At 36.4% G+C, this 25794-nt stretch overlaps 3 protein-coding genes and 1 non-coding gene across 12 annotated transcripts; 2 read left to right on the forward strand and 2 right to left on the reverse strand.

Annotated features, from left to right (window-relative positions):
- Nucleotides 1-3137: 3137 nt before the first annotated feature.
- LOC137731778 (uncharacterized) lies at nt 3138-8095 on the forward strand. The gene is made up of 2 exons (XM_068470990.2): nt 3138-3357; nt 4726-8095. The coding sequence occupies exon 2, from the start codon at nt 4884-4886 to the stop codon at nt 7746-7748; it is 2865 nt and encodes a 954-aa protein (XP_068327091.2). The 5' UTR covers nt 3138-3357; nt 4726-4883; the 3' UTR covers nt 7749-8095.
- Nucleotides 8096-8957: 862 nt separating this feature from the next.
- TRNAP-UGG (transfer RNA proline (anticodon UGG)) lies at nt 8958-9029 on the reverse strand. Its single transcript has one exon. It is a non-coding gene; the product is annotated as a tRNA-Pro (tRNA).
- A 147-nt stretch (nt 9030-9176) lies between these two features.
- Nucleotides 9177-15390, forward strand: LOC137731360 (BRCT domain-containing DNA repair protein). 6 transcript variants are annotated; one of them, XM_088687713.1, is made up of 11 exons: nt 9180-9639; nt 9979-10497; nt 11056-11112; nt 11518-11601; nt 11689-12135; nt 12178-13886; nt 13965-14234; nt 14313-14393; nt 14508-14619; nt 14859-14925; nt 15106-15390. In XM_088687713.1, the coding sequence occupies exons 1-11, from the start codon at nt 9525-9527 to the stop codon at nt 15200-15202; spliced, it is 3558 nt and encodes a 1185-aa protein (XP_088543839.1). In that variant the 5' UTR covers nt 9180-9524; the 3' UTR covers nt 15203-15390. The 6 variants fall into 6 exon arrangements, with proteins under 6 accessions (XP_068326561.2, XP_088543839.1, XP_068326563.2 ...); XM_088687712.1 differs by having other exon boundaries at nt 9373-9639; nt 11518-11610; XM_068470462.2 differs by having other exon boundaries at nt 9213-9639; nt 11689-13886.
- Nucleotides 15391-15900: 510 nt separating this feature from the next.
- On the reverse strand, nt 15901-20371 carry LOC137731361 (uncharacterized). Of its 4 annotated transcripts, none has more exons than XM_068470466.2 (9): nt 20204-20371; nt 19968-20051; nt 18541-18912; nt 17981-18095; nt 17507-17819; nt 17030-17102; nt 16581-16671; nt 16417-16496; nt 15901-16226 (listed from the first exon to the last, which is right to left on the reverse strand). In XM_068470466.2, exons 2-9 carry the CDS (start codon nt 20022-20024, stop codon nt 16086-16088), a joined length of 1242 nt encoding a protein of 413 aa, XP_068326567.2. In that variant the 5' UTR covers nt 20025-20051; nt 20204-20371; the 3' UTR covers nt 15901-16085. The 4 variants fall into 4 exon arrangements, with proteins under 4 accessions (XP_068326567.2, XP_068326565.2, XP_068326566.2 ...); XM_068470464.2 differs by having other exon boundaries at nt 17981-18140; XM_068470465.2 differs by lacking the exon at nt 20204-20371 and having other exon boundaries at nt 17981-18140; nt 19968-20156.
- Nucleotides 20372-25794: the final 5423 nt, after the last annotated feature.

Consider the following 25794-nt stretch of genomic DNA (forward strand, 5'->3'; position numbering starts at 1 on the left):
TCCCCGACATTTCGGAATCACATCTCATTTGGTTTGTAATTTTGACTCTTTGATTTAGAGCATTACCATTGTTTTAATAATATCTTAAATAAAATATGAATTTATTGGTCCACAATTCTTAATTTCTTATGATTTCCTAAATTTGCGAGTATGGTTGAAATTTAGGGAGCTCTTAAAATGAATATTTTTAGCTAAATTTTGACTTAAAAATAGAGAGCTTGATTGAAAATGCTCTTAGTTTGTAACTTTTAACTTGTATCATGAATTTTGACGAATTGCTGCTTGGTATACCAAATGTGCGAATGATAAATGTTTATGGTAGGTAATAGGTATAGTAGATTACTAGAAGAAGTTTAGTTTTGCAAAACGTGTGTGAATGATGCCTTTGGAGTGGTCGTTCTCTCCCTCTGAGAGCTTTCTCTCCCCCAATGAGTCTTTCTCACCTACGTGTGAGTAGTTTTCGTTTTCATCGATTTGCGTTGACGCCAGCCCTAGCTTTGGCTAAAGATCGGGTGTTCGCATCACCACCCTTTTTGGCCCTTGTTAGTCCTTCCCGTTGTTTGCCCTTGTCGGCGATGTTACTCATGAGTTCTTTCTACCAGCGTGCTTCCTTGGTCTCGTGGCGACGATCCTTGTACTAGTCCTTGGAGGATGATGCGGCCTCTTTCTTCACCCAACTATTGGGTTCTTGCTTGCGTGATTCTAGATGTTTGTGGAGGGAGCCAGATCGAGATGATCGTCGTGTGGTTTTCTAGCATCGGCGACAACGTTTGCAACTTCAAGAAGCTTAGAGCCTATTTGGTATTTTACTTGAATCCAACTTTTTACACTCAAAAACAATTTTCAAGTTTTAGGCCTTAAAAACTTGTTTGGTAGGACTATTTTAAACTGAACTCAAGATTAACTCAAAAATATAGTCTATTCTCTAAAATCATAAGAAGTGAGTTTTTAGAGTTTTTAAACTTAAACTTACTCATTTCTTTGCTCTCACTCTTCCCCTCTCACTCCAAATCTATCTCTTCCTCTTTTCTTCTTTCTCTCTCATCTTTTTTTTATTTTATACCTTTTTCATCTCTCCTCCAATCCGTAGTCTTCATTCTCTAGGTTCTTTCTCTCACTCTTCTTCCTCTCTATCTCGTCCAATCCTCTCTCTTCTTTCTCTTTCCTTAAATCATTTCTTAGTTTATTTCCTCCTCCTTCCTCTTTCTCCCTCTCCTATGACCCCATCTTTTTAAGATCTCTTCGTCTAGTTTCAGCCATAAGATTTAAAATTTTTAAATCACAAACCAATCAAGTTTTTGAGTCTTAAAGAAAATTGTTTTCAAAAAATGTTCTTAAGAAATGTTTTAAGAAATGATTAAAATTTTCAAATAGAATACCAAACATGCCCTTAGCTTTCTAGCTTTTTTCATGTGGTTTGTTTGTGTGTGCTGGGTTTCAAGGTTGGCTTTGGAGCTTTGTTATCTGTGTGTTTGTGGTTCATCTTTTGGGCTGATGTTGTATTTTTTCTTGTTGGTAATGAATCTACCCTTCATTAAAATAAAAGTTAAAAAAAAAAGAAACCTTGATGCCTTTTTGGTTTGGTCCAAAAGTTGGATTCCTTTTTGGTGTCTTGTACGACTACGTCAAAGTTTAAAGATGGTGTTAACATCTTAATATGTGTACTATCATGTTTTATTACACTTTTTAAGGCCTTCACCAAAAAAAAAAAAAGTGTTTTCGGCTAGAAGAAAATAGTTATGAATCTTAAAACAAAAAATAAATTTTGGGTCCAAATGAAACAATCAAATACTAAATTAATTGACAGGACCAATATCAAACCTTACCAACCAACTCATTCGACAAACCAACTTTGCCGCACAACAATGGTAATATTAGCATATGGAAGGTTTGGTACGGTAATCAATATCCTATTATTGGTTTGGTAATCGTACCAAACTCAGTTATATTATTATGTATCTTATTTAAGCTATTTTTATTAGAAATTGTTTAACTTTAAAGTTAAACAGTAAAAAAATGTTTGATAAAAATAAAATATTCTAATTATTTCAAAAGTAATGGCCTCCAGACAATAACTTTTAAAAGTAGCTTGTAAGTTGCTTTCAAAAGCTGCTTTAATAAAAAACGGAGTTGAACCTTTAATAAACATTTTAAATTCATGTTATATACTCATTAATTTTTAAAGATGACATTATTTATTCTTCTATACACATGTTATCCTTAGAGAACAAAGTGACGACCACCATCTATCACTACAAACCCAATCCTCTTATACCACCATTTCCATTACTACCACCATTGTTACCACCACCACCACACCCCAATCGCACCACAACCACCACCACAACCATACCCGCCGCCACTACCACCATAACTACTACTACTACCATCGTTGCCGCCACTGCCACCACCGCCACCATAACCACAACTGTCACCATCACCGTTGTTGCTGCCTTTACCATCATTGTTACCTTTGCAGTCCAACCACCACACCCCTTTATTGGAATCACCACCACCACCATCACCATCACAACCATTGCCCTCGCCACCGTTGTCATCATCATTGTCCACACTATCATGTCTATTTTTGTCACTGCCTTGCATTAAAATTTACCAACGCTTTTATACTACTTTTTATACTCACAACACTTTTAAAAATACATTTTAACAAACGGTCAATCGCTTTATTTTGTAGCTGATTATATTTAATGCACAACAAAAGTAGTTAAAAAAAAAAAACACATCAATCCCAAACTTGCCCTTTATAATTTGCAAGAGAGTTGTAGCCTATAAGGTTAAAAGCATTCACCATTACACGCAAAGTAATGAATTCAAATTCCGTCTCTCCATATAAGCATATTTTCAGTATATGGGCTCACTTTGATTCATGTCAACGAATTTCAGGTAAGACCCGAAATATCTCTATTTCCAAAATGGTCCAACCCAAGTCGGGCTCGAGCCCAACTTTAAGAGTTGGGCCCGGCCCGCGCCATTGATAATTCCTATGCCCTAATTGATGAATGTCCTTTTTGGTAATTTCAGTGAGGGTGGAATTGTAATTTCAGTTCATTGTCAACGAAATCACAACGTTGCTCTTTCTCAGAACGAAGTACAGTTCTTTACTAAAGGGGCTGAACAAGGGACTAATCGAAAATTCACCAAACAAAAATGCCCCTGAATTTGAAATAAATTACAACTCTAATTACCAATAAACCCAAATGACAATATGAGTGGCATTAGAGAAATAAGCCGAAGTATCATAGGTCTTCTTCTTCCCCACTTCTGAAAACCCCAGGTCCCTCCAGAATCCTGTGTCTCCCAAATCGGGCTCTGTGATTTCTCAGCCAAAACAAACGAGTAAGTGCTTCTTTTCCAAAACCCTTTTGTTTTTTGTTTCTAAATTCGTTGCGACATTTTTATCACTTTTTGGCGTTTTCCCAAAGTTGTTCAAGCTTCCACCTTTAGCTTGAAGAACGATGTTTGACTCTGGTTGTTCGATGTATTAAATTACGCATGCTTTTGGGGGTCTGTTTTTGCGATTCAAATATGTCAACAAATTACAGTAGTTTTTCAAAATTTTCGAACTTTTCGAAATTATTTATTGAGTTTTGGGTAAAATTAGGGTTCTGCATCCCCATATTACTAATTTTTACAAGGGTTTTGCTTCCCGTTTTGGACTGTGATGTGATGGGTTCTTTTGGGTTTGGATTGCATGTGGGTTAAAGGCTTCGTTGTGGGAGCAATTGGTATAATGTTTTTGGTTTATAAAGTGAACTGTCATACTTTCCGGGACTAAATGGCAAAAAAAAAAAAAAAAACAAAATAATAAAAGTTTGGATTATTTGCAAATGAATTCATTTGTGAATGAAATTTAAATGTTTAGGACAGAGTTCAATGTTTATTATTGTCAAAATTAAACTTACAAGTCGTAATTGCTGCAGGTTAGTTTGGTAGTTTAGCATAGGACCAACCCTTGTAGTTGGACCAAATTTTCTGTATTGTTCGGGTTGAGGTAATTTACAATTGTCTCAGTTTGAGATGGTCTTTGAAAATTCTCACTATTCAAGAATTTGAGAATGGACTTTACACAGATTTAGCTTTTGAAGTATGAGGATAAATATTTGGAATTGAAATTCTATAAATTCAAGGATTTCATTTGGGTTCCAAAGAGACTGTTGAGTAGGGGACTGTGAGATAAGCGGTTATGTCTAGCTCCGGGAAATGGGATATATTTTGTTGTGTAGTTCGCGTTCTTATATCTTCCTTTGTTTTAATTCGTAATGTTTTATTATTCTATGGTTTTCCTGAGAAAGCAATTCATTGTATTGTGGGTTTTCTATATTTATTTTTCAGTTTTAGCTATGGTTTCCTGTTTTTCATTAATTATTTTGAATGTTGTTCTGGGTGGCTTACGGAGTTCGTTGAGTTGCTTTCTAATATGTGATGAAAATATTTGCGTGGTTTATTTGGTTATTACTCAGGATTTTGTTTTGTTTTTCATCTCCCACCTTTTTCAAGTTTCACTTCGTAAGTAGGTGCTTAGTGATTTACTATTAAACTGCAAAAAATGCATTTTACATTGCCTTTCTTTAATTTGAATATCAACTTAATAAGTAATACTGGGGGGGGTGAAACGTTGCACGCATGTAATTGCTTACACCTTGTTTATTTTTCTTTATGTTGATTAAAGGCTTTTAATTGGTCCTAACTCTTAAGTTGATGCAGAATTGGCAGGGTTCAACTGGATGTGACTTGTGATATTGAACGGAAATCAAACTTGGCTTTTTTTCAATAAAGAAGCATGCTTTTGGGGTTATAGTGTTTCCTGTTGCTTTATGCACTATTAAATCAGCTTAAGTGAACTCAGGTTCTCCAGATTAGTGATGGATTGCAATAAGGAGGAGGCCATTAGGGCCAAGTCGATTGCTGAGAAGAAGATGCAGAGCAAGGATTTCGTGGGGGCTCGTAAGATTGCTATAAAGGCGCAACAACTCTATTCTGATCTGGAGAATATATCTCAGATGCTTATGGTTTGTGATGTGCATTGCTCTGCTGAGAAATCATTTGGGACTGAGATGGACTGGTATGGCATTCTTCAGATTGATCAAACAGCGGATGAGATAACAATTAAGAAGCAGTACAGGAAGTTTGCTCTCCAACTTCATCCTGATAAAAATAAGTTTTCCGGTGCAGAAGCTGCTTTTAAGCTGATAGGTGAAGCTCAAAGAGTACTTTTGGACCGTGACAAACGGAGCATGCATGACCTGAAACGCAAGACTTCTGTGAGTAAAACAGGTGTACCACATTGGCCCCCGCAGAGGGCAAGTTGGAACTCAAATCCTGGAGTTCAAAACAACTCCAGAGGCAACTTTTCAGGCGTTAATCTCCAGAGCCAACAGCAACAGCAACCTTTTCCACCAGGGTATTCAGATGCCCGATCCACTTTTTGGACTGCCTGCCCATTTTGTTCAGTCAAGTACCAGTATTATAGAGAAGTTCTTCTTAGATCTCTTCGTTGTCAAGGCTGCAGTAAGCCCTTCATTGCCTATGACACAAATGTGCCAGGTGGAGCACCACCAGCACCACCACCAACTAACTTAAGTCAGCAGGCATTCCCCCCCAAAAAAGTGAATGTTAACATGTCTGAAGTGAGATTTCAGAGGAATGTTGGAGCTGAAAACTCCAAAGCTAAACCTTTCCAAAAGACAGAGAAAAAGGCAAGTAGCTCTTCAGGTGTTCGCTCCGAAAAGGTAAAGCGTAAGAGAGAAAGGAAACATGTAGTAGAATCCAGCGAAAGCAGTGTCTCTGAAAGCAGCAGTGATTCTGAAGAAGATATGGTCATCAATGATGCTGTTCTTCAGGCTGGTTTGAAATCCGGAATTTATGGAGAGCAGCAACCACGAAGGTCTTCACGGCATAAGCAGAACGTTTCTTATAAGGAACATCTAAGCGATGGTGAAGACACTCCTTTATCAAAAAGGGAGAAGAGGAGTGGTTCATCCTGTGCCACTGAAGAGGAAGATGAAGACACATTAAAAGAGGGGGAATCTAACATGAATAATAAATATGATCGTGCTGCTGACGCTACAGGAGATGAGGAAAAGGTGAAACAGAAAGAAAGTGCTTATTTTGAAGAGTGTTTGCCAAAGGGACTTGGTGAAAAGAAGTTTGGGGCTAAAGAAAGGGTTAAAGTTTTTGACTCGAAGAAAAGAAGTCTTGAGAATACTCCATTAGATAAAAACTCCAATGAGAAACAAGAACCAGAGCCCTTGTATTCTTTCCCTGATAGTGATTTCAACGACTTTGAGAGGTACCGGAAAGAAGAACTCTTTGAAGCTGGGCAGGTGTGGGCTATTTATGATACTCGAAATGGGATGCCAAGATTCTATGCTAGAATCAAGAAAGTTCACTCACCTGAGTTCAAGTTGCAGATAACCTGGCTAGAGCCGGACCCCGATGATGATAATGAAATGAAATGGGCCAAAGCTGACTTGCCATTTTCTTGTGGTAAATTCAGACAAGGTCACTCTGAAACCACGAAAGATCTTCCCATGTTCTCTCATTTGATGATTTGGGGGAAGATTAGAAGTGCTTACATGATATATCCAAGAAAGGGAGAGACTTGGGCCATTTTCAAGAACTGGGATATAAAGTGGTTCTCTGATCCGGACTCCAATCAGAAGCACTTTGAATATGAATTTGTTGATATTTTGTCAGACTATTCTGAGGATGTTGGAATACGTGTTGCACTCTTGGAGAAGGTGAAAAGCTTTGTGAGTGTTTTTCGAAAGGTTAAGGATGGGAAAGGCACATTTCAAGTTCCACCCGGAGAATTATTGAGGTTTTCCCACAGAGTTCCATCTTATACATTGACTGGTGACGAAGGAGTAGGAGTTCCATTAGGATCTGTTGAGCTTGATCCTGCCGCTTTGCCTTTTAATATTGAAGAAGTTCCTGTTTCTAGAGAACGGAAAATAGAGGCTAGTACTCGTACTAATGGTTTTTCTGCATCGCCGGATACAAGGAATGAAGATGGTAATGTTCCCAAAGGATCATCCCCAGAAGGTATCGATATTCCGGAATCTGAGTTCTACAACTTTGATGCTGATAAATCTTTGGAAAAGTTTGAGATTGGTCAGATCTGGGCATTGTATAGTGATGAGGATGGCTTGCCAAAATACTATGGCCAGATAACGAGCCTTGATAGTCACCGATCCAAATTGCATATTGCATGGCTTGCCAACTTACTACCGGACAGGGTGATCCGATGGCATGATGCGGAAATGCCCGTCAGCTGCGGGAGATTTAGGGTTAGAAGGGGTCCACTCCAGGACTATGATTCTACTCTCTCCTTTTCACACCGGTTAAATGCAGTTTCTATTGGTAAGAATGATTTTGAAATATATCCACACAGAGGTGAGGTTTGGGCTTTATATAAGAACTGGACAGCTGGTCTCTCGTGTTCCGACTTGGATACCTGCGAGTATGACATAGTGGTAGTGCAGACTGAAAATGATTTGCAGAGAGAGGTCTTGATTTTAGAGCGTGTGGATGGTTTCAACTCGGTTTTCAAGACTCGGGTGAAAGGAGGATCAGCTGAAACCATGACCGTCCGTGGGGTTGAACTACTGAGGTTTTCTCACATGATTCCTTCTTTCCGGCTAACAGACGAAAAAGGCGGCAGCCTCAGAGGATGCTGGGAACTTGACCCTGCTGCTTTGCCGCTTCGTTTCTTCAATCAGACTTGAGTTGGTAATCAGACTAGCCTTTTGCTTCATAGGCCTTTTCCCAGAATGCCGGTGTGGGAAATGAAGCCGTCTATTGATTGGAATTACGAGGCAGGCACATTTTGCAGCCGGCTTTTGGTTTTTGGTGAAGAAGGAGGCGGCTCTGCTGTTTTTGTGGTGCATATTCTGAATTTCTTGTTTATATACCCTTGAATTTTCACTGAACCCTGGGCTACCTATGCTGAAATGTTGGCCGACAGTGAAAGAAACTGATTTTTTTTTTCTTGCAACTGGAACCTCGTATTTGAATTCTCTGATGAACAAGAACAACCTCGTCTTCCTATATAAATGCTTCTGTTAGTTTTTTACTTTGGTGTTAAGTATTAGCTTTTCTACAAGTGGTTTTTACTTTGGTGTTAAGTATTAGCTTTTCTACAAGTGGCTCTCTGTCACAGTGGTTTGAAGGAGTGTTGTTCTTGCATCATGACGTGACTTCAAACCCTGTCGACTCCTAATATATCATCTAATCTTCAAATCTATGGTTTGTCAAAAAAAAAAAAAAAAAAAAAAAAAACACGAAGTATTAGCTTTTCCTTTGCTCTACCAGGCTATGTTTTGTAGTCGTTCTTCCGACTAGTTTGTTTGGGACAGCCTTATTGCTTCGTAGAATTTTGCAAGTCATTGGACAGTGAAGTTTTGGAGTGTGTACTTATTATGTTTGTTGTACTTGGGATTATATAGTCCCACAGTAGTATTGTGTATAAACGGTCGAAACTGGCTCTGATCAGAATATGTTCTGCATGCAAGTTTAGGCGTCATATTGATTTTTGGTTTTGGTTGCATGCAAGTTTATCTTTTTACTAAGACTTGTCAAATTACGCAAGACTTTTTTGACTTCATTTGTTGTTACGTTGGAGGAATCAAGCTCTAGACGATCTATTTTAATTCTAACTTATTTCCCTACTATCCTCTTGTGGCGTTGCCACTTGTGTTAGACTTAAAAGTTTTGAACTTCAAAAACTTGAACTTTTGCTTCTTCGATTGACAGTTTCTTCAGGATTTGAATATGAACGATAAGTAAAGATGAAAAGAAGTGATTGTTACCAATTTCTTGGTTGATTTCTAGAACCAACAACTTCCAATTAATCCCACACATCAGATCAATCTTCTTCCCCTTATAAAGATTAAAATTAAATGAAAAGAGAAAAAAAGAAACAAAAATAAAAAAGGGGGCCGTTCCGAGAATCGAACTCGGGACCTCTTGCACCCAAAGCAAGAATCATACCACTAGACCAAACGGCCGGTGATGGTATTCCATCATCATTTACTATACTCTACATTAGGAATTTAAGCTGATGATTTTCAGCCGTTGGATTTTGATTTGATCGTTTCCTGGTAAGTGGTGAAAGTTTCCGTGGTATTTTTATTTACAGTCGGAAAAGTAAAAGAGAAGAGAGAAACGTAGGTGAAGGAGAAGGAGAAGTTACCAACTTCGGTTCCGATTATAACAGACACTCACACGGTGTTCCACTCCTTCATTTTCCCTCCAAAATTTCCCACGACGCCCCCCACTATTTTCCCTCCACCTACAAAAACCCTAATCTTTCACTCTCTCGCTCCCTCTCTTTCCCCAATTGATCGTCCTTCGCTTCTCACTTCCGCATACTTCCTACCCCACTTTCGATCGTCGCCGTCAAATTTTTTTTAATTTTTTTTTCGTATTTTTTCCTTCTGAAATTTCGATGCTTTTTTCTAGGGTTCCGGTGGATTCTGATCTGGTTTCCGATAAGAGTTGAAATGGGTTCCCTCTGGGACGGCGACGATGAAATCAAGCCGATGGAGAAAAACTCACTCGTCGACTACGCCGATACCGAGCCCATTTATACTCAGATTTCAAGCCCTCCATTGTCCGGTAACTATTTTTTAGTTAAAGTTTTGTCCTTTATGGTAATTTTAATGTGAATATATAGACAAGGGTTCAAATTTGTTAAATTCATGTTCGTATGGTAAAATTTTCGATTCAACGATTTCTGTTGCGGTTTTTCTCTGATTTTTTCATGGAGAAGTAAGATTTTTATATGTTTGCGCATATGTTCTTTTGAAATTGTGCATATCACTGTGAGAATTTTTATTTGGCTGTGTTTTAGTATGATTTTCTCCCATTTTGGGATGTGAATGATGTTGTCTTTTGGTTTAGGATTACAATTGTTATTGAGATTTCTTTTCTTCATTTTGTTTTATTGAAAATTAGATGAGAAGGGCAAATCGAAGGATGCGGATGAGTTAGTGCGAGACATTGTGCCATGTGATGGTACTGTTCCAGTTGAAGATGCATTTGAAACCCAAATGGTAGATTTTAGTGATGAAACCCAATTAATGGATTTCGCAACTGAAACCCAAGTAATGGATTTCGGTGGTGAAACACAAGCGATGGATTTCGGTGGCGAAACACAAGCGATGGATTTCGGTGGTGAGACACAAGCAGTGGATTTCAGTGGTGAAACACAACTATTGGATGATATCAATTGCTTTGCAAACATGGAGGATACTCAGTTATTAGAGTTTGATGATGTAGTTGTCAGTGACAGTGAAGAGTCGGATGCAACTGAAGTTTTGGATGATAGTAAGGATCTAACTGACAATGAATCGGTACGGAGAGGTTCTGATCAATTAATGAATGGGGAGAATATTTGCCGCACTCCTTGCGAAAATAGTGAAAATGGGTTAACAGAGCAAGCCAATCATTTGGTCGACAAGCAACACAATGCAGGTTTGACCTCTTTAATCTAGACAAGAATGCTAGTCCTTACCTTATTTTATTTTTTGTAAAGAGACAATTTTGTTAAGAAAAAAGAAGTAAACAGAGAGGGTGGTCTAGCAGACCAGCCCAAACACCGCTACCACAACAAGGACCACAAAACCAATCAAACAAAAACAAATAACAGCCTAAAACAAAAACACAACCAGACTAACAAATAGCTGATTTCCAATCTAAATAAAGAAAGGAAAGCGATATTCCAGTGAACTCATTAGAAACCGAAGCCTGTAATCTTTAGCTTCATTTGCGGTCTAAAGCTTTACTATGCATAACTGCATAATTCTTTGCTTTATCTACTATTTCAATGATGAGCTTCTGGGAGAGTCTGAATTACATAATGGGCTCATGGATTGCAAATTAGAACATTTTCCTACTTATTGAATGAAATATCATTCCTTGGTTTTGGAATGTTTTATTTAATCTTCAATTCACATGAAGTTTCTTTTAATAAATTGTGCTTGTAAATTTATGTGCTAATTCATAAAAGTAAGTTGTGGTTTTATCTTTCAGGGCTCCATGTTTCTGCTGCAACACCTGTGGATGACGGCTCCCCGGAACTGGGACCAGGTATGAGCTATCCTGCTTCTTCATGGTTAGACAGTGCATTTTTGTTAATAAAAAATTTGGTAAAATTGTATGGAATATGGATGCTGGGATCTTGTGTATTAACTCCTTCAAATTGCATGGAATCCATATCAATTATATATTTCGCTAAACAGGTTTTGGTTTATGGTGCTGCCAGTTTGTTTGAGCATACAATTGATTTCTTATTTCAAAGCGCAAATATCTATCTGGGCCTAGTTTGTATTACGATTATGATTTTCTACAAAATAAAATAAATATGAAGGAAACATCGTCTGAATTTATTTTCCAGCTACTTACATCTGGAAGTCAGAGTTCATGATTGCTCAATCGAATAGTACAATACACTCCTAATATGAACTATTATGTCAATCTACCCATTTTGCTCAGGTTCTGTGCATATGCAATTTACCTCAGTCCGTGCAGCATCCTTACAGGCCTCTGGTCTAGCAGCTTGCAGTACAGCTTTGAATGGTACCAACAGTGAGTCTCGTTCTGTTCCAAGTAATAACCAATCTTTGAATCAACTTTCCGGGAAAGATAATGCAGTATCTCTTTTAGGGGGTTCGACCATAGATGGGGAAGAAGTCAATGAGGAGCATGATTCAAGGAATGAGAACAAATGGAGGACTGGTAGTTCAACAGCAAGAAAACTTTTTACTGAGGATTCAGATGCTGAAAACACGGAAATTTCTCATAACAGCGCTAGTGATGAAGAAGCTGAAGATTTGCTTCAGTTTCCTAGCAATTTTGCAGGGTTGAGCTATATTGACTCTCAAGAACCAGGTGAATTATCACAGGCTAATGCACTTGATTTTGTGGATAAATTCCTCCAAAATAATCTGGATGAGTCTAATAAAGAAGTTGGCCGTGGAAAGAGTGCAAGGGACATTTCAAAATTTGTCTCAAGTGCAAAAGGGCCACAAACTTTGGCCAAGAAAGCCAATGACAAAAGCATAGATAAAGGGATTTTCGATTGGGATGATAACCGTGAGGATGAAGAAGGAGGTGAATTTTTCCGCCGAAGAAAAGCAGACTTCTTCGACGGAGGTGAACTTTTCCACCGAAGAAAAGCAGACTTCTTCGACGGCGGAAGCCATGGGTGGAGATCTCTTCCCCAACCCCAGAAGTCCAAAGAGAAAAGACAGGATGTGGAGAAGGATTGCAAAAAACAATTACAAGGAAAAAACAAGAGAATAGGTGTAGTTCATTCTGATTCAAAACTATTGTTGCATAATTCAAAAGTCGACAAGAAGACAGCACATGAAGATGAAATGAAACATATAAAGAATCTCGTCAGTGAGTTTGACGAACAGTTTAACAATGACTCCCCTAGAGAGCAGTTGGATGCCAATATAAATAAGAACGATGCACCTGAAATGATGAATGTAGGCTTTGATACTCAAATGGCAGCTGAAGCTATGGAAGCCTTGTGTTATGGTGAAGGGATTTCCAATTGTGATGCTAGTGATGACCATCAAGATGCTCAAGGAAATCAGAGTTGTCCTGAAGGTTCGATGGGAGAAAAATCAAAGAATAGAACTTGTTCAACGAAACTGTCTTCTCGAAAAAGAGGGCGTTTAACTGATGCAGGGGTTTCCCGAGAAACTCGACAAGCAAAGAAATCGAGGGTTGGTAGGAAGGAGTGTGAAACAAAGGTGGTGATAGCAAAATCAAAGAAGGGGAAGTCCAATGCTAAAAAGCATCTTAACATCATTGGGAACAGAAACATGGAGAAAATGCCTTCTGTTGCTATTGGCCTAAGAGCAGAAGGATCTATAAAAAAGCATTTACAACAGGATGTTGGTACGTTTACGCTGATCGCACGTCGAACTAGACGGTCTATGGTGGTAAATCAGTTAAAGAAAGCTGACGATGCATCCAGTGATTGTGGAGAAGAGTCGAGCTCTCAAACAGAGGATGTTGCAACTAGAGAAAAAATAATTAGTTTCACAGGTGTTCAGGTGTCTAATGTGTTGAATGCAAAATCTTCAAAATCAGGTCCCAATCGATCCGGAGAAGTTGGAAATCATAAACCAAGCCAACATCATGGTTCAGATCTCAAGTTTGAAGCTATTTGCAATGGCATCAAATTGGATGATTTAAGCTTCCCCAAAGGAAAAAGATCTAGGAGAAAGTTATCTGATCAGGTTTATGGGCCTGATAACTTAAATGATCCACCGACCCCATCTGTTCACCCAGACAAAGTTGGACAACATGTCACTAGGCACACAAGATTGCAGGGTGCTGCTCAAAGCATTTATGTTGATGTAAAGTCAACAAGAAGAACCCGATCAGCTACACGTGGTGACAAGAATTGTGCTAGAAAACTTGCACATCAAAGTTTAAAAACTGATCCTTGGAAAGCTCCTCTTCGTTGTAATTCTTCTCATAAGGATGGGATAATGATATCAGAGATTACAACTGGTGGAGAGGCAGTTGGAATTCTTGACAGGATGAGGGATGAATCCCCGCTAGGGAAATGCAAACCACTGGATTCAGCTTGTGCTACTCCAGTTAACAGTAAGGTGCCTGTCAATGATGCATCTCCAGTTTGTATGGGTAATGAATATTTCAAACAGTCATGCAAGAAGACCCCTTCAAGGCCAAGTCTTTTGAAAGAAATCCGTGACTTAAGTGCAAATGGCCATATACCAACTTCAGCATCAAAGGATTTAAGGAAGAGGAGAGATATGACTGATGTTCGAGTATTGTATAGCCACCACTTGGATGACTATGTAATTAAGCATCAGAAAAAGGTATTTTGTAAGTGAGTTGAATCTTTTTTTAAACATGCAAGTTCTAAACTAATCTTATCTGCAAATCTTTTTTTGCAGATTTTGGCCCGACTAGGAGTTTCTGTAGCATCCTCTATGACAGATGCCACACACTTCATAGCAGATCAATTTGTGCGTACGAGGAATATGTTAGAAGCTATTGCTGCTGGAAAACCAGTGGTGACGCATTTATGGCTCGATAGCTGTGGACAAGCTAGTTGTTTCATTGATGAGAAAAACTATGTACTAAGGGATACCAAGAAGGAGAAGGAGTTTGGCTTTAACATGCCGACTTCGTTGGTACGTGCATGCCAGCATCCACTTCTGGAGGTAAATATTGTGTTTATCACATCATTTTGCAGATAGATTAGACTTATATTGCATTCCCATTAACACATGATTTTGCAGGGTCGTAAAGTCTTCATCACCCCAAATACGAAGCCTGGTAAAGAAATAATTTCTAGTCTGGTAAAAGCAGTCCATGGCCAGGTATGGTTTTCTTTCTCTCTTCATGCACGTATAAAGTTCATCCTGTTTTTATCTGAACTTTTGATTGCCATTAATTCCCGAAATGATTTTGATTTTGTTCGAAATGCTCATTAGGCAATAGAAAGAATTGGTAGATCTGTTTTGGAGGCTGATAAAATTCCAGATGATCTGTTGGTTCTATCTTGTGAAGAAGATTATGAAATTTGTGTGCCTTTACTCGAAAAAGGTTAGCAGACATTGCTTTTATTTACCAAGTATCTATAAGAAGTGGGGTTCTATTCACTCACCTATTTTTACTTCTCTCACATCCCTTGTTAATTTCTGTCCGTTGATCTTCTTCAATTCATCCGATCCGACGGTCGAAAATTAGAAGGGTGTGTGAGAAGTAAAAAGGGGTGTGTTAATATCACACCCCTATAAGAATACGAGGTTTTTTTTTTTTTTGACACTGCTTTATACTTTCAGGAGCTACAGTTTACAGCTCAGAGTTGCTTTTGAATGGGATTGTTACTCAGAAGCTGGAGTTTGAAAGGTTAGTTTTACTTCCAGGATTTCATCCTTATTGTTCGAAAGTAATCTCTCTTTCTTGTATATTCATCATTGTATTCAATTGGTTTTGTTCTCTTCAAAATAACGGAAGAAACTAAAGATTATGTGTATCGAGGATTCGTATCTTGGTTTTCCTAACACGCTTGCGCAAATGATGTGGCAGGCATCGCCTCTTCACAGATCAAGTTAAGAAAACCCGTTCGACCATATGGCTAAGGAAAGATGGCAGTAAGTTCCTCCCTGTGACAAAAAATAAATAAGGTCAATTATATCTGTTCATCTTTTTTTTTTTCAAATATCTTTCTTCCTTTATACGGTTAGGCATTTTCGTTGCGATAATGTGCATTACTAATTGAGTTTTCTTTTGTATATTTTCCCTGTAAATATCTCCATGTTGTATATAACCGTACTACTTGCAAATATGTGAGAAGGTTTCTTTGTTCTCCCTTTTTTACTGGTTGATGTAGCTAGTTACTGTTTACTGCATGTAAAGATTTGCTTACTGGAACGTAAATTATTTTTTTTACCATAAGAATATTCTTGATTACTCGGGAGGGACGATGATGCTATTAGATAGATCAACTTATGATTTTCGACGTTATAAATCTTGTACTTTTAGGCCTAGTTTGGTGCGTATTGGATTGGATTGGATTGGATTGGATTATGTTGAAGGAAGAAATGGATATCCACTTCCAATCGTATCCAAGTTTAAAGTAGAAGATGGACTAGTGAAGGAAACGTCGCACTTCCAATCCTACCAAGGAGGACGCAATAAGTTTTCTTCACGTCTAATTTATCTTCTACCTTTAGCTTGAACAAGGTTTCAAAGTCGACATCCATTTCTGGCATCAGTATACCTAGAATGCGGTGGCTTATCCAATCCAATCCAATCCAATAAAAGCAAACCGATAGTGCTTGCTTTAACTTGTACATGTTACGTCCTTTAACCAAACCAAGGTGGTTCAAGAGCATCTACCCTTGTACTCGAGGTCGTCTTCCTCCATTCCCCCGCCCTAATGGCGCAACATTGTTAACAAAACTTTAAGTAAAAAAATTATGAATATAAAGACAAAGGATGCCACATTTAGCAGTCGACTCTTTCGCTACAAGTCATATGGTGCAACTGTTAAATCCAGGAATCAGTCATACAGGGCTAGAGCTTTGAGATTGTGCAACTTGAACTCTCCAGGTGAAATATTTCATGTACAATGAGTTGAGGCTAATCGCTATTCCGAAACCCAACACCGCAGCAAGCAATATCGCGTAAATGGCCATCAGATGAAGCTGAAAGAAAGAACAAAAAAGATTTAGTTAATAAGGCAAATTGTGAAATAATCAAGCACACGTAGTCTGGCATTAGGCAGTTTGGTGCACCGTAGAAAAAACCGCAGTAAGCAACAGCAAAACACACGCAGATCATGGAGCATATTATGACAGGGTTTGGATAAAATCACGAATCGAAAGCATCACTCACTATGCTGTAGAACAGGTGGACGATGAGGGCGACAAGCGCAAACTCCAGAGCTGCATATGTCCATATGTACTCCCTGATTGCTGCAATTAAACAAGCAAATGGTTAGACGGTTATAAACTTACAGTGACAGAAGAGAACCAGAAATCTCAGATGCTCTGCTATACCAAGGATGATGGCGAATGTGGATGCCAAGAGACCCAATGTAAATGCAAACGGTGCTGTAATTACAATCGCTCTAGTTTTCAAGTCACGAATCTACACATTGGAAAAGAGGTAGAATTAGCATTGTTACGCCAACTATCAGTCACAACTTGAACCAGTTCTGTCCTTTCTTTCAATGCGTTCTTTTTGGGACCCTGTATGTGCTCAGATAGTTTGTAGACCATACAAATGAACAGATAATATTTCATGGCACCTGGAGCCGCATAATTTAGGCGTTCTTACACAATGTCTTGCATAGTGCTAGGTATGGTCTAATTACACACAATTAGATTGGATTATTTTGAATTTTATTGGAGGATATCGAACTCATCAGGAGACACAAACAAGTTCTAGTTTAGCGGAAATCAAATTCTTAGTTCTAAAAGTTTTTTTCACCAGAAGAATGACATACCAGTAGCTGCTCAAGGAAGAAGAAATAGCATATTGTGCTAATCAAGACCAGTACCACAAAGTCCTGCCAGGCACTGCATTAAATACGACTTCATTAGCTATAAAAGAGTAAAAAAGGAAGCATGATATCTATCATAAGTTGAATTCTACAAATAATGCACAGGTGTGACTTGATCAGAAAGAGAACCCTACAGTAGCACTGTCGCCTGCCAATGATGTGGCTATGATGGCTGAAATTTGTCTCTACAAGATAAGAAAATATGATTTGGATCCAATCGATATGACTTAGATCCTCTTCTGGCATTTAATGTTAGAGAATTCTAATTGGACATTCATGACTGAACCGAAATGGATGTTTCATGAAAAGGTTTCTACCTGTTTTTTCTTTCCCTTTACTAGTCATGATATCATGAGTCTCCAAATAATACCCTCTATCAAAGTCATAAATGGAAAGGATCTCAATACCGCATTATCTCACCTTATCGTTTCTGGATGCAAACCGTGTTGGTTGTGCTGCTGTCCACTACCCCTTTGAGCAGTGCTCTGCACCCGAAGCAATGTTACAGGTAAATTCTGAACTTCTTGACCACATACATCACATTTCTTGTTTCCTTTTGTGCTGAACCACTTAATGGCGCACTCTTCATGTAGAAGTCTAAGAGCACCTTTGCAAAAACATTCCATTTTGAGCGTATTTTGTTCATCACATGCATCAAGACATATCCTGCACACTGCTTCTTCTTCAGGAATTTCTTCATCATTGGCCTCCACTGGAACTGGAGTTATTTGATCTAATTTGCCGAAAATAAAGTTAGAGGGGAGAGAGAGAGAGAGAGGAATACATAAGCCAAAAGTAGTTGAAATGTAGTGAGTAAATTCATTCATTGTTACAAATATGTGAGTTGTATTTGCAGCATGAACAAAAAACCAGAATAATAGATTCACTACTTACCATCACTAGGATCTGCTTGAGTCTGCTCATTTCGAGTTGCAAAAGATACGGATCTTACAATGACTTTATTACATCCAGGCATAGAAAGGGACCTCAAAACTGTTGTAATTTCTTTCTGCACACAATTAATCACAACCATCTCTTTCAGTTGGATGACTTCCTGATTAACAAGCCATTTTTAGGAAGCATTAATGAGGAAAAAATTAGAAGCACAAAGATTCAGATTTAATTTTCTTTTTCATGGTACATACATAGTAGTTTAATGGAAAAATTGACCCGAATTATCATATAACACGGTTAAGAGGTAACTTGAGTGTCTAAACTGAAAACGTAAATCAGATTCCATTTTCGGGACAATGAATGCTCAGACATCATTCTTGGAAACAGCATTTAGGGGATAAAAAAACAATCTACAATGTCTCTAGGTAAATCATCAATCATAATTTTTGTTTGGAAGATTATGATCTTTTGTTGCATTACCAGTTTTATACCTCCAAATGCAAAGAAGTTCATGTGAAATCTCAAAAACTAGGGAAACTGTAGAATGCATGACCACTTACACGTGGCTTGTGCACTTCATTATACATCCTCGCAGAGCTGGGTGTAGCAACAGAGGCGGACAAATTTGATATCGGTGTAACAGGAAGAGAGGTACATCTTTCAGGATCTCTACTGGGGTCTGAATTAAGGAGGGAGCTTCTCTCACCATCCGGTTGATTGCCTTTTCTCTTGAAGCTTAAAGCCCGGAAAAGGCCCCCTGATAGCGAGCTGCCCTTAAAGGAACCTTGAGACTGCAGTAAACCCTTTCCGCTACAGCTACTGCCAAAACCCACAGGCCTTCGGGGTATCTGAAGTGATATGTCTGGGCGCCTCCCAGTAGGTTCCAGGTCGGTAGCTTCTTCATTTACTGTCTTCAGATTTTGGAAACCAGCCTTCACAAAACAAAATATCTAATGCTACATCTCATTTGGTCTATAAGCTTTCAGAAGATTTCTTATATCAATTAACAAAATGAAAAGACACAAACTTTTCATACAAAAACAACCCAAATGGCTATAAAGATTTGGGATTTTCTAGTATACTCCGGGTTTTTTAACCGTTACTAAAAAACAGATCATATCTGCAATAATCAGAAAAAAAAAGTAACAGAAAAGCAGTTTGCAGTACACAATCAAGATCTACAAAATACTAATAAAGGAGGGCAAAAGAGAATGTAACAGTTTGGGAGTAGTTTTAACTAGTAATGAAAAATAGCATTAAACCAGTGAAACCAGAAACTGGGCAAGGGGCACCCCTAAAGTTTCATGCTTAACTTTATCAGGTAACATTAGTTCTCGTCTGAAATCCAACCACCAGAGACAAAAATAACCAAAAATCCAGCTTCAATTAGGAGTTTAAAGATTATAAAAGAGTTTACAAATTCTTGTGTATTCAATCAAGAATTTAAATGAATCCATGAAAGTCCATAGATATTCAGTCAGGATTTTAAAAGAGCTTGTAGAACTCCACAGAATCTGAGTCTAATTTTGGATTTTAAAGCAGTTCATAAAACTCCATACGCATTCAATTAAGATTTGATTTTAAAGTATTTTAAAAGATGAAGATTTTAATGGATTTGGAGGGATTTTTATAGTGTTTCTAGGCTTTATAAAATCAGACCTCTCCCTTAAGACTCCACTCAAAATTCACATAAAGTCTATGGAGTCCATAGACTTACAACTCTTTTAATCTCAATTAAATACACCCCCTAATAAAGCAAGCAACACAGCAAATAAATCGACCCAGCAAAAAACTTCGTTTTACCCAGTTGATTTCTTGAGGTAAAAAATGATAAATCAAGTTCAAATCCTCCACTTTATCCACACAAAAAAGTTCAAACCTTGCGAGAGCAAAGCATAGGTTGCATCCAAAAAGTTGCAGAAACAGTAAATGCAAACATGGAAAACATACAAAAACAGGTGAGAGACGGGGAAGTTGAGATATAAACCTGAGGAGAAGGAGGAGGTTCTGCAGCTCCATTGGGGACTGATTCAGCAGCTAGCATTGTTATTACTGAGGACCCCAAGAATTTCTTTTGGGAAGGAAAAACAATAACCCAGCAAATATAAGAGTGAGAGAGTGAGAGACTGAAAGATTATTAAGGAATTGGAGAATTGTAGTGGTTTTAATTTAAATTAATTTATTAGAATAATGGAAAATGCTATTTAATTGGTGAGAAAATACATGGAATTATCTGGGAGGACGATCGTCTGGTCAGGTCGCGGAGGAAGATGACAAGAAGTTTTGTAACTTTTGTCTGAAGTTGAGCAGAGGTTTTCGTCTCGTTGCGCGTTCACTTACCCATTTGTTTCCCGAGAGGATTGAATGAGGATGCTCTCGGATTCTTTCGGGAATTTCAATCACTTCCGTTTATCGTATATATTGTCATCAGAAATTATTGTCGATTTTTTTATCTAAAATTGAATATAAACAGTATCTGACGAAAACTAACTCGCACAATATACGATGAACAGACGTGATTGAAGGATTATCTGAAAAGTAAATTTTATTGAAAATTGAATACAATACCTCCATCAACATCATTTTTTTTTTTTAACAAACGATATTATCTATACTAAGGGATGAGATAGTGAACTAAACTTCACATGGAATTAGTTATTTATATATAAAGTCAATGGAAAAGTGAATATTGATTTTGGTGTCACCAAGATTCAACAAAAATATTTGGACAAAAATACCCCTAAGACAAAACACTTTAAGGAAAATTTTATTTGAACTCATATAACCCTTCTTTACACCAACTTACTCTATTCACCAATATTGTTTTTTATTAAAGAAATAATCTCTCTTTAAACCTAAATTTATTACCTAAAATATCATCTCAAACCCAATTCAAAATATTAATTTATCTTTACACCCATTCCTTTATAAAATAACATCTGTAATTGAATTAAAAAAAAAAAAAAAAAAAAAAGAGGCATCCTTGCCCCCACCCTCTCTTCCCCACTAGTATTTCCGTGGCTACTTTTTTTATTTTTTTTTCTTTCTGCTACCAAACCTAGACATTTGTCTTTTTTCTTTCTACTGATGTGCATAAGCAACAAATCAAATAATTCATCCCCTTATATTTATCAACAAGCAAGGAAGTTTATAATTTAAGAACATTGGTAAGAAGTTTTTCCTTAGAATTTTCCAATTGCAAAAAGTTTTACAAACCATTCAGGATTGATGAAAAAAATTGAAACTCAAATACTCATCTTCTAAACTTTAAAAAAATTGAAATCAAACAAACAAAATATTCATAAATTGAGTCATACCATAGTTGGAGGATTCAAAACTTCAAAATCACCATCCATCAATAAAAAAAACTTGTTTTTTTTCTACAAGACCTATTAGGGTTTTAGTCAGAATGAATGTCTGATAAACAAGAAGTAATGGTAGGGTTTAATAGGTTAAATTTGAGTTTTATTATTAATTTCATTTTGTACTTAATAGTAATTATGCAATAGGGTAAAATAAATAATTAACAATTTAAATTTAAGTTGGGTGTTAGAGGTTACGTGGGTTCAAATAAAATTTCCCAAACTTCAAAGGCATCCCAAAATAATGCATCAAATAAGGCAGATGTATTTTTGTCATTTTAACAGTATTTTTTTAATAATTAATTTTTTTGTGCTATTTTTTTAATTAGTGCCTCACAATAGGCTAGTAATAATGTGATTCAATTTCTCTACTTTTAAACATATTCAAAACATCTTAAGAGTCGTGTGATACTAGTTATAAAAAAAGGGCTTTCGCGGATAATAATGTGATTAAATTAGTTATCAAATGATTTTTTTTTTTAACAAACAATATTATCTACACTAAGGGGGGGAGGAGGGTGGGCTTAGCCTCACAATGGGCTAGCAATAATGTGATTCAATAAGTTGTTTATTAAATATTATTTTCTCTATTTTTAAACACGCTCAAAACATCTTAAATGGTGTGTAATGCCGGTTATAAAAAAGGTATTTCGCATGCGGATAATAATGTGATTAAATAAGTTGTTAAATGATTGTTTTTTTTTATTTTAACAAACGATATTATTTACACTAAGAGGGAATGACGGTGGGCTTAGCCTCACAATGGGCTAGTAATAACGTGATTCAATCAATTGTTTATTAAATATTATTTTCTCTATTCTTAATTGAAATTCTATAGAGACCGATTTTATTATGTGAATTCAGTTGCTTTAATTGGTTTATGAGGGCTTTCTTTTAGCATGATCTAAGATTATTCATTTACTTCAAATATTTGATTTTCCTTTTGTCAATTTACGCTAAATACATTTAAAACATGTAAGTCACACGTAGCATGCTGTAATTCAAAAAATGCTTTATGTACGTGCGTGAGCACGTGCATGAAGGCTAGTAATAATGTAATTTAAATACGTATTATTAAGCTCAAGTTAATCACTAATAAGAAAGTAGACACACTAATATAGGACTAATGAAATTTACTTTTCAGACTAAGAAAAAGAATAGAGGGTTTGGTTAGGATTACTCCACGTATTGATCTGCTAGGGTTTCAACACAAATAAAATAACCCTAGAGTAGAAACCTAGAAGGAAGAGAGCCAATGGACAAGAAGCTTGGTTTGACCGAGACAAAGCATGCTACCATTCGTTCGTAAAATTTAACAATTTAACTCGCTAACGTTATTATTTATAATAAAAATAAAAAGTAAATTCCGTAAAAATCCTACACTAATTATATAATTAACAAATTACATTGTAATAATACATGTGATAACTAAACAGATGAGTACAAATTAAATTCTTTATCTGAAAAAAAAAGATATCAGTGTAATTACACAATTCTAGTAAGGGAAGTGTTATTGACACTCCAAAAATCTCATTCTACACTCCTCACAAGTATATTTTTCTTTCCTAATATAAAAAGTTTGGAGTGTATAGTAATTCTCAATAGAACATTTAAGCTCAAATTGGGAAAAGCAATTTGCAAGTAATTTTGTGTTGCACACCCGTTTTTGTTTCACCAAGCGGATTTTGTATGGTACTCAAAGGAAGGAAAAGGATTCTTTCCACCAAGTCCATCAAGGCACACAATCCGAGCTTTTGAAATTTGATTCAACAACTAAAGTTATTATAATTTTTAAAGTGATCCCCTGTTTGTAGCCGTTTGATTAAATTTTCAAAAACTCAGATTGTGTGTCTTGATGGATTTGATGAAAAGGATACACCAAATAATAGTTGAAAAAAAAAACTTATTATTGTGAAAGAATATATCACAAGTGTTCAAGCAAATAATACAAATTATGCGGTTCGGTTGTGTTTAGGTGGTTTCAAGGTCAATTCAAAGAAACTACGATTTGGTTAGTGTTAGTTTTACTGCAAACGATATCACTACTCTAATTTATATAAAAGAGGGAGAGAGTTTGAATGCTAAACGCAGTGAATTGAATAAGAATACTCTCTATCTACCAAGGTAATCTAGAATCTAGGATTAGGAGGAATGTTATAAAGCTGTCATGAAAACTTTATTCTTCTTTAATCTACTACGACACTCACAAGTAAGATTTTGATTTTCTGCTTATTTTATTTCTTTTAAGAAAGTTGTACAATTTTTAGGAGGTTTCAACTTTCAACACTAAATTGGAATTTTGAAGGCCAAAATAAGCCAAAATAGAATGCCCCCTCTCCTGTTGAAAGTGTATTTCTAAGGGGGAGTTTGGTGACCATTTCGCTTTTAGTTTTCATTTTTTTAGTTTGTGGTTTTCAGTTTTTAATGAAAATGAAAATTAAAAACTATAAAATTGAAAACCCAAGGCCATGTTTGAAAACTCAAAGAAGTAGTTTTCAATTTTCAAAAATAGTTACCAAACAAATTTGAATTTTCAATTTAAAAAAAAAAAGTAAAAATTGAATTGCAAATTAAAAACGAAATGTTTACCACATGGGCCTAAATTTTTCACAAAAGAAAATATCGGTGGGGATTTAGCTAGACATAAAAACCTGGAGCCCAAAACGCAGGCCCATCTCCGAAGTTATCCAGTCCAAACTCGAAAAAACGGAGAAACTCGTTACTCTCGCAGTCAGAGAATCTCAACCTCCCAGAGCTTCGCGTACTGTTCAGACATATAAATCTCGAGCTCTCGTTCTTACCTTGTAATTCTTTAAGTGAAAGCATGCCCTGATCATAATATACACTAAGGGATGAGATAATGAGCTAAGCTTCACATTGAGTTAGATATAATAATGTGGTTCAAATACGCCTAACGATCAAATTTTTATTAAGCTCAAGTTAATCACTAATAAGACAGTAGACACTAATATAGGACTAATGAAATTTACATTTCAGACCGAGAAAAAAAAAATAGACGGTTTGGCTAGGATTACTCCACGTATTGATCTGCTAGGGTTTCAACACAAGTAAAATAATTCTAGACTGGAAACCTAGAGGGATGATAGCTAATGGACAAGAAGCTTGGTTTGACCGAGACAAAGCATGCTAGTGTTTGTTTATAAAATTTAATAATTTAACTCGTTAACATTATTATTTATAATAATAAAAAAACTAAATTCAGTAAAAATCCTACATTAATTATAACTGAAAAATTACATTATTATAATACATGCTATAACTAAACAGATGATTACAAATCAAATTCTTTATCTAACATGTACTTTAAGATATCAGTGTAATTACACAATTCTAGTAATTCTCAATAGAACATTAAGCTCAAATTGGGAAAAGCAATTTGGAAATAATTTTGTGTTGCACATCCCTTTTTGTTTCACCAAGTGGATTTTGTATGGTACACGAGGAAAGCATGGAGCAATGCAATCTATCTGTATTTCATGAGATGGGACAATGAAAAGTGACCCACTTGAAGTTTTGTCGGGCCCATTTCATTTAATATTTGTGAGACTGGCTGTTTAGATTGAATTTTTGTAAATTACATAGTAGTTGTTGATAATTAAATTATTAATTAAATATTAATTAACTTGCTAATTTTTTATAAATAACACATCATATAATTTATATATGTAGTCTAAAAAATTAATGTACCTAGCATTACACTTGAATATTAAGCATTGTCATCATCTAAACGTTGGTCCACCAAAGACAAACCAAAAGAGAAGCACAAACGTCCGTCTACCGTCGGTTATTATGGCTGGTATCAGATTCTTTTTCGTTTCACAAAGGTATATGATAAGGTCATGCATAATTAAGTTCATGAGCCACGTGTCATGAAATAAATAAGTCAAACCACACATTTGGTTTGATCAGTTTGGGGTTGTTGTGTTGTGGAAAAAAAAAAAAAAAAAGCTGTTTTCAAAAGTAAGGATAGAGCTGTTTATGCTATCTGCTGTTTTGGACTCATGATTTTTGACAAAAGCATTATTTTTTTTCATTTACTAAACACAATTTAACCCCAATTAAAAAAAAAACTTTTAAAATAATTTCAGCAATGCCAAATTAGTCTTTCATTTCATCATAGTTTCATATCAAACTTCATATGCGTACACCAAATAGTAGTTGGAAAAAACTTATTATTGTCGAAGAATATATCACAAGTGTTCAAGCAAATAATACAAATTATGCGGTTCGGTTGAGTTTAGGTGGTTTCAAGGTCAATTCAAGGAAAAAGTATGATTTGGTTAGTGTAAGTTTTACTGCAAACGATATTACTACTCTAATTAATATAAAAGAGGGAGAGAGTTTGAATGCTAAACGCAGTGAATTGAATAAGAATACTCTCTATCTACCAAGGTAATGTAGAATTTAGGATTAGGAGCAATGTTATAAAGC

The sequence above is a fragment of the Pyrus communis genome, chromosome 16, assembly GCF_041283825.1.
Source record: "Pyrus communis isolate YQ-2024b chromosome 16, ASM4128382v1, whole genome shotgun sequence".
Taxonomy (NCBI): domain Eukaryota; kingdom Viridiplantae; phylum Streptophyta; class Magnoliopsida; order Rosales; family Rosaceae; genus Pyrus; species Pyrus communis.

What these genes read in the sequence shown, in the direction of transcription:
- LOC137731778 (XM_068470990.2), top strand. Translation starts at nt 4,884, where the DNA reads ATGGATTGCAATAAGGAGGAGGCCATTAGGGCCAAGTCGATTGCTGAG.
- LOC137731360 (XM_068470460.2), top strand. Translation starts at nt 9,525, where the DNA reads ATGGGTTCCCTCTGGGACGGCGACGATGAAATCAAGCCGATGGAGAAA. An exon ending in TTCAAGCCCTCCATTGTCCG is followed by an intron (nt 9,640 to 9,978) that starts GTAACTATTTTT and finishes ATTGAAAATTAG; the next exon opens with ATGAGAAGGGCAAATCGAAG. An exon ending in CAGAAGCTGGAGTTTGAAAG is followed by an intron (nt 14,926 to 15,105) that starts GTTAGTTTTACT and finishes ATGATGTGGCAG; the next exon opens with GCATCGCCTCTTCACAGATC.
- LOC137731361 (XM_068470464.2), bottom strand. Translation starts at nt 20,024, where the DNA reads ATGCTAGCTGCTGAATCAGTCCCCAATGGAGCTGCAGAACCTCCTCCT. An exon ending in AACCTCCTCCTTCTCCTCAG is followed by an intron (nt 18,913 to 19,967) that starts GTTTATATCTCA and finishes TGTTTTGTGAAG; the next exon opens with GCTGGTTTCCAAAATCTGAA. An exon ending in TCAAGCAGATCCTAGTGATG is followed by an intron (nt 17,820 to 17,980) that starts GTAAGTAGTGAA and finishes TCGGCAAATTAG; the next exon opens with ATCAAATAACTCCAGTTCCA.